The sequence below is a fragment of the Gymnogyps californianus genome, chromosome 15 (genome assembly GCF_018139145.2).
Source record: "Gymnogyps californianus isolate 813 chromosome 15, ASM1813914v2, whole genome shotgun sequence".
In the NCBI taxonomy this organism is placed as follows: domain Eukaryota; kingdom Metazoa; phylum Chordata; class Aves; order Accipitriformes; family Cathartidae; genus Gymnogyps; species Gymnogyps californianus.
This window is the reverse complement of record NC_059485.1, coordinates 3,409,287-3,425,020: the sequence shown is the minus strand read 5'-3', so window position 1 is coordinate 3,425,020 and position 15,734 is coordinate 3,409,287. Positions and strand designations below refer to the sequence as shown.

General features: G+C 44.6%; 1 protein-coding gene across 1 annotated transcript; it reads left to right on the top strand.

Annotated features, from left to right (window-relative positions):
* Positions 1-297: 297 nt before the first annotated feature.
* DRC3 (dynein regulatory complex subunit 3) lies at positions 298-15,303 on the top strand. Its single transcript, XM_050905915.1, has 12 exons — positions 298-454; positions 1,873-1,989; positions 3,539-3,705; positions 4,310-4,456; positions 5,645-5,764; positions 6,680-6,792; positions 8,091-8,265; positions 11,012-11,143; positions 12,425-12,495; positions 13,290-13,413; positions 14,893-15,024; positions 15,190-15,303. Exons 1-12 carry the CDS (start codon positions 298-300, stop codon positions 15,301-15,303), a joined length of 1,569 nt encoding a protein of 522 aa, XP_050761872.1.
* The last annotated feature ends 431 nt before the right edge of the window (positions 15,304-15,734 follow it).

The window sequence follows — 15,734 nt, the reverse complement described above, 5'->3', positions numbered from 1 at the left end:
TCTGGCATTCTTCATGGAAAACACTCAAACCTGGTGTGAAGTTTGCATGTGATCATGCCTGGCCATTTTACAGTGCTGGGGCTGTAAGGCTGTGCTTAGAGTCAAATCAGTGGCTTCGTGATAAAAGTCAAGTCTGTCTTTGATATCAGCTGTGAGGTATTAGATCTTCTGAATGCTCAGCTGTGCTCTTCACTCCTTGGAATTGTCACGCCTGTTCAATGAATGTTGGAAATAGTAGCCAGGCAGTGATTTTATTTATTTTTCTTTTCTGTCCTTTAAGGCTGATATCGTCTAAAAATGAGTCAGTTATACAATAGCATTGAGCCAAACATTATTGATGATGAAATGGTTCAGAAAGCCGTTGAAGAGCAGTGTCCAGAGGACATAGGAAAGCTTGCCAAAAGGGAAGGCATTAACTTTAAGGATGTGACGGAGCTACAGCTTAGTTTTAGAAGTGAGTATTAAGAACATACACTTTTTCTTCTTCTTCTTTTGTTAGAGGGTAATAGAATTAAGCATGAAGTGGCTAACTGGCTATTAAACAATCACGATTAGCTTGGATTTGTTATGTGAAACGTAACATCTAGACTTCCATTTTTAGTCATACCTGTATGAAGTAGTTTCATTAGAGAGAGCTGGGTGCTTTTGCTGATGGGTAACTTTAAAGCTGCTTAACTTTAAGCTATTATTGTCACTGCTATTCTTATTTAACATTTATATTGTGGTGACACCTACAGGCCACAGGCCTATTGGACCCTTCTGTACATGGACAAATCAAACCCTGGGCAGGCTCTGCCATCGCTGGCGATTATGTGAGAGCTATTTGGTAGATTATGGTGATTACAGTCCTATTCGGTGGCTTCCTCCGGTCATCCATAGCATTATCGCAGCTTGTCTCTTACTGTCAAACCAGTCATAAACTTCCGTTCAAAAAATGAAAAAGAAGAACGTTTGGCTCAATATTTGAGTATTTTGGGGGTATGTCATTTCATGTGCAAAAATCTGCTTTTGATTATTCATTGTATGCTCCAGTAAAATAATGCGTGTGTTAGTTGAGTTCCTTAGAACAGACTCCCTGTTACCTGATCCTGTGTGTATTTGTTTGCAAATACAAAATATAGAACTGTGTGAATATTTTGTGCATGCAATTCCTTGCTTTAGTCTGCACTCACTAAACAACGATAGCAGCAGAGCAGCTAACAAAATCTTCTGGGAAGCCATTGGGGGGGGGGGGGGGAAGAGAATTGGGAGTGAGAATGTTCTGTATTTTCTGTCACCTTGGTCCTAATGTTTTGCTGTCGTGCCTAACGACCTGCCCTTGTGATTCTGTTTTTGGAGAAAGCTAAATGCAGGGATATTGATTAGTTCTAAACTGCAGCCTTCACAGAAAGAGTAGACCCCAACTTGCTCTCCTGTGGTGAGAACCTCAGGAGCAGGAGAGTAATTTGCAAAAGCAGTAGCTGGCCACCACTATTCTGCAAATGCAGAGAAAAGCAGAGTCTCATCCCAAACCTCCCTCTTGGAGCTGGAAAGGAAAATGAAGGTCAAGGCCTCCTAGTAGTGGATTCATAAAGCCACTCTTGACTGCAGGGCTGTAGTCAGCATCCCCTCAGCGACTCGTTGGCATCGCTGATGAGCAGTGTGCGCTGGTGCAGGACACTGAGGTTAACTGGGCTGTTTCATTGAAATCTCGTCCAGCCAGTGGACCTCTCAGCTCTCTAGAGCAGTCATCACACGCTATTGTAATCTGCCAGAAATCATTTTGGAGGTAAGACTGGACATATTTTCCTTGTGCAAGATAGCGTGTCTGCTAAACTGAAAGCTGTCTCACATGAAAAGCAATTTTCTTTTATTTTTTTCCTGTGGCTTTAGATATCCTGCAGATTGATAATCTGTGGCAGTTTGAGAATCTGACTAAACTGCAGCTGGACAACAACATCATTGAGAAGATAGAAGCTCTGGAGACTCTGGTTCACCTTGTATGGCTTGGTAAGATACAGGCATATGAGGCTGGATGCCTTCGCAGGTGCAAAGCAATCTGCGATAAAGCCAGGATGTTGCATTCCTTCTCAAACACGACTGATAGGAGCTTTCCCAGGCAAGGCTGTCAGCTGTCTGTGTGTTTCCTCATTTGACTGTCAAATGTCAAAATGCCTGAATATCAGAGCTGCAAAACAATCATTCAAACGTTTAAAAACTGGTTTTAATACATTTGGTGTGGCAGGAACAGGAAGCTGAGGTTTCAAGGTTGTTTCCAGCATTTGTACTTGTATTTGGAGGTGACTTTCAGAAATATTTATGGAAACACCTCTGTGATTTAGAAGCCTGTATTCTGTTTTCAAAGCTAATGCAGGCATTTCAGAGCCTAGAACCCACTGTCTTTACCCCTATATGCTTAAGGGCTTGTCATCATTGTTGTCCCAAGAAGCGCCCGTCCTTGTAGTCTTACGTGACTACCTTCAACTAAAAACTCAGGATGCTGATAGCAGCATCACACAGTGGTGCAGGTTTTGATGCTGGGCAGATCGATGAGCTTGCTGCTACAGATGCATAGCTTAGAGCATTCCCTGGGAACTGCAGCCACGTTGCTGGCTGGCAGTGTAAATATATCCTCAGCCGTCTTTGAAAATTGCATGCAGGGCTTCGGTTCATAAGCACATCTTGAAATGTCTGATGGGTTCTTCTGCTCGGTTGTCTGCACTGTTCTGCTGCACAGATGACTAATGCACTTGTGAATCAACAGCTGATCACCACAATGTAAGCAGAGTGTTTTGAAGCACACTCATGGGTTTCGTTTGCCCGAAGGCCGCAGTGGTTCAGCAGCTGCTGCATGAGTGTGTCAGCCATCCAGGGGCTGGGGTGATGCAAGGGGCTGGGGTGATGCAGACAGCTGGTAACCTCATCGACCGTCTTTGGACTCCTGAATCGCTCAGTACTGGCCTGAGGGCAAATACTGCCCTTAGTCATGATGAATGTAGGTGTTAGGATAGATGTTCTGGCAGGATAAGAGGAAATTTCAACGAGTGAAATAGCTACAGTGAGTGTATGCCTTTGCGTACCTCCATTGACAACACGGCGATTGTGAGCGTGGGGCTGGCATATGTTGGTCTTAGGGGAATGACATGACAGTGGGCATTGGCGTTGCAGGCAAGAGTCTGCAAGAAATAAGGTGGGGAGTGTCAGATTTGTCACAGAAAAAAACCCCTTTCAGGGCATTTCCCCACCTCTCTTCTTGTATTTTGGGTTTCCCCGTAAGGTAGAAATCACTTTCAGGTTGTGTGTGTGGACTCCGCATGGAATGCCTTCAACTGTTCCTCTCATTTAAAAGTTGCGTGGACAGTTGCAAGGAGGAGATGTGAACGAATGATGATTTAATGCCGAGCCTTTCCTGTGGGACACTGAACACCCCTGAGGAAAATACTGTACATAAACTCCTAAATCAAGAACCAGGCTAAATGCAAGGTCTGAATCAGGGCGTTCTGCTCGAGATAATTTAACTTTTGCTTGTAAAACTTTTGATTTCTAAACTCTTCCCCAGACTTGTCCTTCAACAATATTGAAGTAATTGAGGGCCTGGATACCCTTGTCAAACTGCAGGACCTAAGTCTCTACAATAACAGAATATCTAAAATTGAGCACATGGACACATTGCAAGAGCTGCAGATTTTCTCCATAGGAAAGAACAACCTGACCACTCTGGAAGATGTGAGTGCTCCCTGTCTTTGCAAATGTTCCCTATCAAAGGATCAAATATTCTAAAAATGACATTTGCCACTGTGTCCAAGCCCCTCCTTAGAGGAGAAAATTCTCCTTTAGGATTTCACCACCTCTGTAGTCTAAGTTATGGTTTTGGTAAGCTGTCCCGGTGTTAAGTGCTTACTACAGCTATTTCTCTTTTAGATTATTGACTTATGGGGGCCTGGCTCTGTTACTGCTATCAGTCATGGCAAAATTCCTATTGGTTCCCATGAAAGCTGGAAAAGGATTAAGTAGCTACATATGAGAAAAGGAGGGAGTGGAGACTAGGATTTATTTGGGGTTCTTTTGAGAGCAGCTTACCAATCTAAGGCCCCTGATTTGTCCACCCCAGCTAAAGGCCTTCTCTCTACACCCATCGTTTATATATTCACAATGTGAATTTAAGTATTTCCTTTCCTGAAAGCATTAGAAACTCATAATTTAATGTCGCCTGTGTTTGGCAGCAGAGCAGGATACGTATTGCAACATAATCGTAATAAGAGCAACAAATTTCAAGGCTGTGTGTTTCCCCAGCACTGGGAAGTACAGCATCTCTTTCCTCTCGGCATAGGTGATCTATCTCAGGAGGTTTAAAAGCTTACGCACACTGAATCTCACGGGGAACCCTCTCTGCGACGATGAGCAGTATACGCTGTTTGTTGTTGCTCATCTTCCAGACCTGGTATACTTGGACTTCAAGCTCGTGAGTGACACCACGGTAAGCATTTCTGCATTCCCTGCTTGTGAAATCAGGCAACAGCGTCTTACAGAGCATTTGCTTTGTTGGTATGCCAGCAATATTCCAGCATTCAGGGCAGGTTCCCTGCAGAAATTAGGCTTACAGAAACACGCAGTGTTCATTCTGCCTCTGCCTAGCAGCTGTGAACCTGTAGGCCAAATTCTGTCAAATCTGACAGAGAGGTAGAGGTGTCAGAGGCATGATGTCTTCACAGATTTTGTGAAAATCAGCAGTTTTGTGTGGGAGAGGGACCTGGTTAATGTTGCCACAGAGAGGCTGCAGTGTGAGTGCAAGCCTTCTTAGAGATCAGAAAATCTCGGAAGAGATCAGTCTTGACACATGGATCCAGGGGAAAGGAGGCTTGGTGGTCCTGCTGCTTGCTGAGCAATTTGTTTCCGTAGCGGACTGCTGGACTATCCGGGCAAGCAGGTGCCATCGAATGCACTTCCCCCTCTTGATTTCTGAGAACAGGACAGTGCATCCGCACCGGTAACCCGTGGGACTGCTTTTTGATCCCAGGGCTCAAAGGAACAAAGAAGGGTTTTTTTTGTTTGGGTTTGTTTTCCGTAACCAAAGAACATGATTAATTGTAAATTTGCTTGGTACAGAGCAGGAGCTGTACGTGGAATATCCATTACTCTTACCATAGGACTGGAAGGGCTTTCCAGGTCATTGAGTCTAGTCCCTGCTCATACAGACAGTACATCATAGAATTGCATACTTAAATTTGTCAGGCTTCAGTTTCAAGCTAATTAGGTTCTTGCCCCTGCTGCTACCTTGCCATCCACTCCTCCGAAGAGCCTTCTCCTCCCTAGTAAATGTATTAAACTTGCTAGCTGATCAAATCAAGAGCTCAAATTCCAGAAGTCAAAACAGGGCCTCCTGCTAAAAAAGAAAAAACAACCCTAGAGATGAGGAAATGGGGAGAGAAAAGTTTCCTGGGACTGAATCAGCTCAGATGCATTGAATGCAGAGTCAGAGTAATATGCCAACAAAAAATGGGATGATTAGAAACTTCATAAGTAGTTTAATAAAAAGCCCACAAAGAAATGGAGATGCAGATGTCACTCAGGTGCGTGTTCTAGAACGATCAAATGCTTATGCCCAGATTTGTTGAGCAATGGCGGATAATCTAATAAAAAAATATTGTTTGTTTGCATTTCTCAGCGAGAAGTTGCAGTTTTAAAGTATCAAGATCTAACTGAGCCATTGGAACGTGAGGAGGCTCGGGCCCTGGCTCAGCTGGAGGAAAAACAGGCAAAGCAGAAAGAGCTGGAGTACCACAAGGTATGTTTTCTTTGACTGGTTGTGTATTGTCTCAGGAGAAAGAAGCGCAACACATATTGACTTCTCTTTTACCTGCTTGAAGATTTAATGAGAGGTTAACATCGACTGTGCTAAAACTAAGGCTAGGATTAATCTCTGTGATCTCTGAATCTCATCTCTTGAATGAAAACAGGAACTGCTGTGGAATACACGTGACATGGGGGAATGTAATTCTTTTGGCTGAACAATGAAACTACAGATATAGACCCTGCGAAGCTAAATAGTAAATCATACCCGAGGATCTTATCAGCCTGACATGAGATTAAGAAAATTACAGGTCTGAGGGAACTGTTAGCGTTTTCATAGTGCGGTGACTTTTTTTTTTTTCTCCTTCACACTACGTTAATGCTTTTCATTAGTTTTATGGTTAAACTCTTCAGGGCTTTTCAGAGATCACTGTAGTCCTGTGAACAGACTGAAAACAAGACCAGGCAGAATGGTGCTTTCGGTTATGGTCTGGCTCTGTATTCCAGGCCTCTAGAAGATCAGACTGGCTGAAGAGCAGGAGGCGGTTAAGTGACAGGGAGAACACCTGCAGCTCTTCCCTCCGTCCCTCCCCAAAGTCCACTGACTCCTTATCTGAGAGGCTTAATAGCCTTGCAGTATGTGGTCGTATGTGATAATGTTTTATATAAGATTAAACAGTGTTTTCTATCCTTAGGCTAGAGAGCTCAAGCAGCAAAGCCACCAGGATGGTTTTCACTCCAGTTGCAGGGTGCTTTCATGCCTTGGTTGGTCTATCTATTGTGTTGGTATCACTGTGTCTGCACCAGTGTTCCTCTGCTGGTAAAGTGCTTATAGGAGAGACACATCCTGAGGACTGGCAGCAGGTTGGCACTCTTTATTTTACTTATATTGCTCTGATTCTTTTCAAAGACAGCCTTTGTTGAGTACCTGAATGGATCATTCCTGTTTGACAGTATGTATGCAGAGGATACAGAAGCTGCCAAACTGGCTTACCTCCCTGGAGTGGGTGACCTGCTGCAGGCATATCCTTCCTGGGTTTTAGAATACCTACAGCTAAAACGTAATGCCTTGAGTTAGAAGGAGGTGCATCCACAGGGACTCTTCATCCGTTGCTTTTGTCCGGGGCTGAAAGCTACATTGATCTAAGATCTGAGACAGTCTGTGTTCAATTTTGGAACGGTACCAAAAAAAACCACTGCAAGACCGAGAGACCACTGACAGCTTTAAAGCTTGATATCTCGTGAAATATGAGGGCTACAAACAAATGGTTTATATCACTGGCAAGCTGGCCAACCCAGCTTGAAACATCCCATTTGTAAAACCACTCGTTTCTATCACCAACAGGTCATGAGATTCCAGCGTTTTAAATTCTCACCATTGTAATTACCATATTCCTTTTCCTTCACTTGAATCAAACACAATTTCAGTAGCCTTCTTTTCTGACCCTTCAAGAATCAAGGCTTTGTACTTTCTTTAAGTCTGGAATCCACTTAAAGTTTAAAATGAGCTATAAGATAAATCTCTGTCAGTTAGATTGTAAGAGCGCAGTTGCTAAAACCATGTTGAAATTGAAGTGGTAGGAGATAGGAACAGACTAATCAGAATGATATGAGTCGCATATCTCACAACCTGCCAGAGCTGGCAACATGAAGTTTTCAGGCCAGCACTTTTTTCTGATCATTGCTCCTACACGGGGGATCAGAAAGCAGACACTTTTTTTTCTTTTTTCTTTTCTCATTCAGATTAATAGAGCATTGTCAAGGCCAGTAACTTGACCTTCCTTAAAATTGCATTACACTGTTGGGGAAAAATGCATCACGGCTTAACTACAATAGACTCTAGAAACAATTCCATTGCCAAGATAATAGCAGAAGAAAAATTGACATTATTTTTGTGATGCTACCAAGTCAGTAGTTTATTCTGTGCTCCGGCTGTAGGCTCCAGAGCTGTATTTATTAACTACGCAGACACTGTATTCACACTTGTGAAGACAGATAGGGTTGTATGCTTCATTCCGCTGCTGTGTCAGAAAAAGAGTCAGAGAAGTATATGTATTTCCTTTTTTTCCTCAAGGCCTTTTTCCCCCTCAAGTTGCCGCAGCTTTCTCCATACCCTTAAGGTAGCAAAATCCTATGCATAAAATGTGAATGGGTGACCCAGTCCTGCCACAGACCGAATACTTGGCAGCCTGCTCCCAGCAAGAACCACGGAGTTTATGTAACAGTAGCTTGTAACTCTTGTTGCTCAAATTTGCAGAGGTGGAAAGAACATAGCTTGTTGCTCCCACTGAACAAGCAAAATACCTTGACTCTGGTGTCACATACAGGAAGGAGTTTGTCTCAGTTTGTGAGAACCTATTTAACTATGGTCTGAAAGAGTATGAAAACCGAGAAGCTGAAGTCTCCGATTTCTACGAAAGCCTTCATGAAGCATTAACAGCCAACCAGCAAGAAGGCAGGAAAATAATCCTAGACTTTGAAAATCAGAACAAAAGGGTAATGTTCTTATACTTTTGTTTGTTTGATACATGATTTCTCTACATCCTATGCCAGCTTTTAATTTCACTGAGAACGAGGGTAACTCCATTAAAATTAGGATAATGATTCTGGATTTACACTGTTGTAATAGGAATTAGTACTTGATCCCTAATGGCAGAACCACAGAGCGGTTGAGGGTTGGAAGGCACCTCTGGAGACCATCTGGTCCAACGCCCCTGCTGAAGCAGGGCCACCTACCGCAGGCTGCCCGGGCCCATGTCCAGATGGCCTTTGAATATCACCAAGGATGGAGACTCCACAGCCTCTCTGGGCAACCTCTTCTAGTGCTCAATCACTGATCTCTCTTTACATGTTTTTTACAGTATAAATCTATACCAAGAAAAACTGTTGTTAGCTAACATAATGTCATTAACTAACATGTTAAAAGTTTTTTAGTACTTCATGTAGGACAAGAATTTGGGGATTGAAGTTTCAACCCTTTGGGCAAACCACAACTAGCTAACACTGACAGTCTTTATCTGTACTGGAAATTCAGCGTAGGACAAAATTAACATAGCATAGTGTTATCTTATTGTCCACAAAGGTAAAGGGCCTTCAAGGCTTTACAGAAAAGAAGTGGCTAAACATGGTGGGTCTTTTTTACTTTTTTTTTGCCATCCAGAAAAGTTACCGGTCTTTAAGAAAATGGAAATGCTCAACCTTTCTTTTAGTTTAAATATTTTTGATGAAGTTGATTAAAAAAATATATATATAGCTATATCAGATTTAATGCCACTCCCCTTCTCTTTGAGGCCTTCAATAGCTCTTCCTTCATTGAAAAAAGGGGGAAGAAAAGGAAAGAGATTGCAGGGTATTCAGTTTGTTTTCAAGTAATTTTCTACTTCAGTTCATTTTGTCAACAACAGCTCAAAGAACTTTAACAGAAAAATGACGTGAAGTTATTGTAATGTATTTCTAGTCTTTTTAAAGCAGAAACTATCTTTTTTCGTTCTGCTCAACTACAGCCACCCATTGTGGCCGCTAAGGGCGTAGCTTCTAGCGGGATCCCTTTCTGACCATGTATAATAGATGGATCATTATTTTGTTTCCACAGAAAAAATAAGGGGGGGGGGCTAAAGCCTGGTAACGCTGTCTGCTGAGCAGAGCAAGTCCCTGACAACTGACACCAGGCAGAGTCACGAGCGCTGGCTCCCTTTGAAAACCGGGTCACTTTTATTTAGGTGCCTTGTCACACGCTGGCAGCCTGCTGAGTCACTCTGCGCCCAGGTCCTTGAACCTTGCTGACTCATGCTGGCAAACTGACTCCATCAGCTCTAGTCGGGACATGAGTTTGCAGCCTTACCAGAAGGCAACAGAAAAAGATTGATATGTATATTCAGTTAACTTCCACTTGAATTCCCAATATATCTTCCATTTAAAAAAAAAAAAAGCCACAAAACCCCACAAAAACAGACAAACAAACAAAAAAAGCCAACAAAAAACCCCAAAATCAAACCCAAAGAAACATGGCTGAGGTTAGATTTTGTCCCTTCGTCTTTCTCCGATGACTTGCAGGCTCACCTACGGATTGAGCTGCAAGAACAGGACACAGTGGTCAGCGTGACAGTTTTCATAAAAATACTGGAGGAGTCAGTGTCAAAACTGAACACTGTATTTTAACAGCGTTTCCCCATTCATTTAAAATTGCCGGAGGAGTTTAAAAGGTGCAGAGGTTCCGGCAGTCTGAAATCTGTAAGCCATTCTTAGGGGCTGTTTGTCTCGCTGTAATCCTTTCATGTAAACTTGGGTAACCTGTAAAATAACTCTGCTCTCTGAAGTTGGTTAAGGAGCAAAGAAGCATTAAAGGCCTTGAACTTGGAAGTTATTGCTCCCAGAGGTGCAGCTTGAGCCTCCTAACTTGTTTACATTGAAAAAGAAGATACCTTGCTCTCCCCTTCCCCCCTTTTAACACTGCAAAGTTTGGGTAATCATCTAGTCTGTTTTCAGACACAAGTCTTGGCAATGGTTTTCATCAGAATTCTCTATTTTAGCCCGTTCCATTCCCTCTCAGGAGAAGTGGATTAGACATCTTAAAACATGTATTTTTTTTTTCCCTCCTATTAACATTTGATTGTTAACTTATTTTGAACAGACTTGAAAATAATACATTGCTCAGCACAAGAGGATTTTTTTTGATCCAAGAAATCATAAATCTTGTCTGATACAAAACTGACGTCAATATTTAATTCTGAAGGGCAATAAATCCTTGCTGTAAGAGGAAGGCAGGCAATGATAGGTATTCCATATTCAGAATACTAAATCCTGACCCTACGGAAGTCAATCAAGATTCTCTTTGACATGAAGGGGATCAGAATTTAGGCCTGCATTTCTTTCGACGAAGTAATTGTTAATCTCTTCTTCATGGCCAGCAATGTCAAGAATCTAATTTTTTTTTTTTTTTTGCTTGAAATGTGTCAGAAGGGGAACCAAAGTTGGAAGCATAGAAGGGGCAAAGTCTTCTGCTGACTGGAGGATGAGGAAGCATTTTCACCGATTCCACTGCATTGCCCCTGGATCGTTAGCACAGTAGCATACCTCAGCACTGTTGACTACCCAGTATGTAAATCTAGAGACTTCCTGAATCATCACATTTCATTTCAGCTAATCAGCAGCAGGAACTTTTCTCACATATGTAACAAGTTAATTAAATTGCAATGGAGTGCTGAACACAAACTATAAGTAATTTATGTATCTCTGTGTTTAGAGGCTGGATGAGATTCATAATGCCAGTAGTTACGATATTGCTGAGTCTAAACGAGCCGAGTACAAGGAGGACATACTTCAGCTGTCAGAAGCACTCATGACCTTGGAAATGCTGATAGCTGACCAGCTGGAGGTAAGGGTCAAGCACATATCAGTGAGACCTCACATCCAGAATGCAGGGGGGTCATTTTTCTATTGCTGCACCCCTCTGTTTGGTAGCCCATTGCACAAAGAGAGGGGCATAGGTCTTCCAGTCAGGCTAATGTTTTGTCTCCATCTTATTCTTTCTCTGCTCAGAGTTGATCTGGGTGAGATCAGGCCCCGGACACTGATCCATTGCAACAGATTTCTGTTTTTCAGAGCGGAGCACAGTATGTCCTTTGCATCTATCCAAGCTGATTTCCTAGACTTTAGAGAAAGGGGCTCGAGGTCATTCAGTCATTTTATAGGTCTGCGTACAGAAGTCGCTGCATAGCATGGGGTATGCATTTGGGATTCTAGAGGTGTAATTCTTTGAAGCTGATCTTTGCTATGAATAAGATTACACACATTCCTGCTCAGCTTACTGCATTTGCTTGCATAATAGCTGCCTTTTTTCTCCCCAGACTTTTCCTCAAAAACTAGGGCAGGGCTGCTAATGTGCATCTTCATTTAAAAAAAAAAAAAGTAATCTGTTTAAAAATTAGCAGGCCTGTGTGCAAGCAGATACAGCGGTTTACTTTTGTGAATGTGCGTGACAGAAAGCAGCAGCTCAAAATGGATTCCTCACTGCATCAGGATTGTGCCTTTTAGTGTTTTCTGAATTGGTCCTCACGTATCTGCAGTCGCTGATGGAATGAGCAGAAGCATTTCTCCCTGCATGCCCTTCTGCATTTGCAGGATTCGGGTGGCTGTATTTGAACTGTTGTATCAAGACATTTAAGTGCAACACTTCACAAATTCTCCATCAGCCATTTTTGAGCGAGGTAATAGGCAGCAGCAATTTTAATTTCTGAGGACTAAAACAAAAGCTGCAGTAAGCCCAGGCGTTGCTTATGCTTCCAACAAGAGGCTTTTCATACATACAAGGAGACTGCAGCATGGCAGCATACGGGAATACAGCACTCTCCATGCCTTGCTTAGGTGAGGGTAAAAAAGGATCAGCTGGCTTGCTCCAGACACTGGGTAAAGGTATCATTCAGTCAACTCCCCTCCGATAAACTGATTCTGATTTTCTGTCCCTGAAGGAGGAAAGAAAATCTTGCAGCACTTTCAAAACACTTTAAATGCTTGAGGCAGTTCAGTTTCTGACTGTGCTAATAACAGCAGTGAGTCCAAATTATAATCAATTGTAGATTGTTCCTAGACTCCCTGACTCCCTTTTATGTTTATGCAAGTTTTCATTGTAATATTTCCTCTTTTTCCCTCTGTTAAGGAACTAATAAAGGATTTTAAAAGAAACATTGCTGCCATAGCATCAACATTCATTGAAAACGTTAAAGGGATATATCCTTTTGACAGTATGTTGGCCTGGACCTCCCAGTGATGTACGTATATCTCACCTCTAAATCCAGAAATAAGCCATCAGTATAGAATTTGATTTTTTTTTTTTTTTAAATCAACAGAAAAGGTCTTTTCCCAGCTTTGCAGGAATGGTCATTTAAGGTACCCAGCTTCTTTCTGTGGAGACTCTGGAGAGCACAAAAAGATCTAAGTTCTCCTGTGCTGAAAGTCTGTAGGACTTATGCAGCTTTCTCCCCCTTGGGAATCTTCCTTTCTTCTCCAAACAGCCATGACACAACCCTGGGAAGATCTGGCTAGACTGTTTTCTATGTACATTCTTGCCATAGCAGCCAATGAAATACCTACAATTCTCGTTGAAGTTTCTTTAAATGGCCTTCATTTTTGTGGTGTTGATGTCTTCTGGGACAAAGTGCGATGAGAATACCAAAGTGCTTCAGTGACAGGTTACGCTACTTTAAATATAGAAATTTGTTGGCCTGGTGCAAATAATTGCACTATATTCAGAGCTTAGCTTATATCCTGGGAGGCCTCCTTCATTTCCTTTGCAAACCTAGGCCCACTCTCAGTTCTGCGTAATATACAGCAGTGAGGATGAGACCCAACGTGCGATTAAGAGCAGAAAGTGTATATCCTGACATCACAGCAGCTTCTGGCAGCAGCCAGGCTCTTTCCTGCGGAGGCCCACTGTGCGGACACTCCGTCTCTAGTTACAGGAGGTCATTTAATCTCTACGAGTGAGTGGTGTGGTCAGTTTTTTCCTTAACCATCTTCTGTACGATGACCCAGTGCCGGGACCTTGAAAACCGTCACCACGAAAAGCTGCTGGAGATCTCCATCACCACACTGGAGAAATCAGTTAAGAATGAGCTTGACGAGGATTTGCCAGCTGACGTTCGAACGGTGAGGGCACCAAAAAAATTCATCTCTGCTAGGGAGTCGGCAAGAAGACGAGGCCACAGCCTCTTCTCGGAAGGGACAGGGTTTCCAGGAGGCTTGGTACCACTAGAGCCATGCCTAAACCAGAGCATAACCTGCTCCCAAGAGGCCCCAGCCGCTTGGCTGAACTACAGTGCTGCCGGACATCTCCGCTGACTAGGACAGAGGATAACTGCACTGCAGGTTTCCCTGGGCGCTGTCAGAGCTGGTGGCAGCAGCCCAGGAGGGGTGCTGAGGGAGTCTCTCCCCTGCCTCCAGCACGACTCACTTCTCTGGCTGGTTTCCAGACAGCTCCAACCCAGCAGGCACTTAGGCAGCATCTTTGCTGCGCTCGCAGCTGGTTTTGTTCAGATTCTCCCTGCTCCCCCAGGAGAATCCGAACGCCGCTCTGACTTTCTTGCACCGGGGCTCTGTTTGCCTCGGTGATTTCAAAAGCCCTTCCTAGCACTCCCCAGCCTGTGAGCTGATCTGGAGGCAGGACATGACATTTCAAACGGAGCCTTCCGCTGAGCCCTCAGTCTTGCTGTGATAGCAAAGATCCCAGGAGCCTTTCAGAAAGCACAAAGATCATCGCAGTGCTCCGGTCAGCAACGCTGCTGACCTTTTTGTCTCTGTTATTCCTTCATTTAGTGGCTAAATGACTCGAGTTTTGCATTCGCTGTGGTTTTGCTCTGTCCAGATTATTCCAGCCCCCCCATTACTCCAGGTAATCGAGAGCTGACAGACACAAAACAGACCCCTCAGCCCCCCGGGGGAGCTCCCTGCTTTATGGCCTGTGCAGATGGCTGCAGTTACGCACCGTTGCTGTGCACCCATTTTGCCTCGCTGCCATCCATTTCCACGGAGAAGCAATCTTCATTTGTTCAACAGCTGCACTCGGCTGCAGGAGGAGAATCATTACGGTTTAGCGAAGCCACCCTCTATTTAGAGCCATGGGGGAAGTCACTGCTTCGATTAGAAGCTGGGACTCTCCAAAAAATGAAGATTTACAGCCAGTGCCACCAGTGCGAGAGACCCTTCCAAGTGCGATTTTCCACTTCCCGCACCTGCTGGGCCAGGCGTGCTGGAGCATATGCAGCCTTGCTTCAACGCCAGCTGCCCGCAGGGGCCTGCCATGTGCTGCGAGGCAGCCCTGCTCTGCGGCAGAGCACTCAGCAGCAGGCATTTGCTCCCTGCTCCAGCAGGTGAGGCCGAGGCTGCTGCCTCAGTTTCCCCACCCGCGCCAGGGATAATACTCCCATTACACCGTAGCGAGGCCCAGACGCATCCTTGCGAAGGGTAAAGCACTGGATTCCTCCTGATGACTAGGGCTTTGTCCGCCTGAAACAGAGGGCTGATTTTCTTCGCCCGAGCACTGCAGTTACCGTGCTGCTCGTTCCGAGCTCCGCTGCTTTTGCTGCGCGCCCGCCCCCCCTCCTCTCATCCGGTCACGTTACCTCCTAGCTTCTTGTGGACAAAAACACCATTGTCAACGCAGTCAACGCGTCCCATGGCATCCGCCTGCTGAAGATTGATAAGCGAGAGAGCGACATCCTCAGCAACACCTACCGCTGGCAGGCCTCCGTGACAGAGAAGGTAAGAGACCCTCGTGCTCAGGGGGATGGGGCACAGACAGGTCCGGCCCAAGTGGTGGGGACATCGCTAGGAAAGACGCTCCCTAACCTTTGCCGGAGCCCTCTGTGCTACAGCAAGGGACCCTGACGAGCCTGCGGATTCACTGCTTGGTTTCAATCTGTTCAGGCTTTCCAAAACGAGATCGACAGAAACCGCGACCGTGTCAGAGAGATCGTTCAGTACATCGACAATCTCCAGGAGGAGCTGGATAACATAGAGATCCTGAAGCCGACGGAGTAGGTCTGCCACGGGCTGGGCAGCCGCCTTAGCTGGGGGCACGCAGGACAGCCCCCAGCGGCAGCACACCCAGCAGGGACGGCTGCCTCTCTATGCCTGAGCAGTCTGGGACATTTCAGGCCAAAGGCATACCTCTTCCATCCCACCATAAATTGCAAATAAAAGATCCTTCTTGACTCTGGAAAAGCGTATGAAGCTCTGTCTCTTCCATCAGGTTGGCACGAAGCCCGTGCAGACAGAGCTCAGACCTGGGCAAAAGGGGTTACGGATCAGTTGTGAGCTGATTGAACCAAATCATCGTAGCATATCACGCCTGAAAGCTTCGCTACCTGCAAGCACAGCGGCAGGAACCTGCGAGCCACAGGCACGTGGCAGCAGCCTGGGAGAGGAGTGTTCTCCATCAAACCAGCCCCAAGATAACAGCAGGTTTCCAG

Coding starts and splice junctions, on each gene's coding strand:
- DRC3 (XM_050905915.1), top strand. CDS start 298: ATGAGTCAGTTATACAATAGCATTGAGCCAAACATTATTGATGATGAA. Junction 4,457..5,644: donor AGCTCGTGAGTGACACCACG/GTAAGCATTTCT, acceptor TGCATTTCTCAG/CGAGAAGTTGCAGTTTTAAA. Junction 15,025..15,189: donor AGGCCTCCGTGACAGAGAAG/GTAAGAGACCCT, acceptor CAATCTGTTCAG/GCTTTCCAAAACGAGATCGA.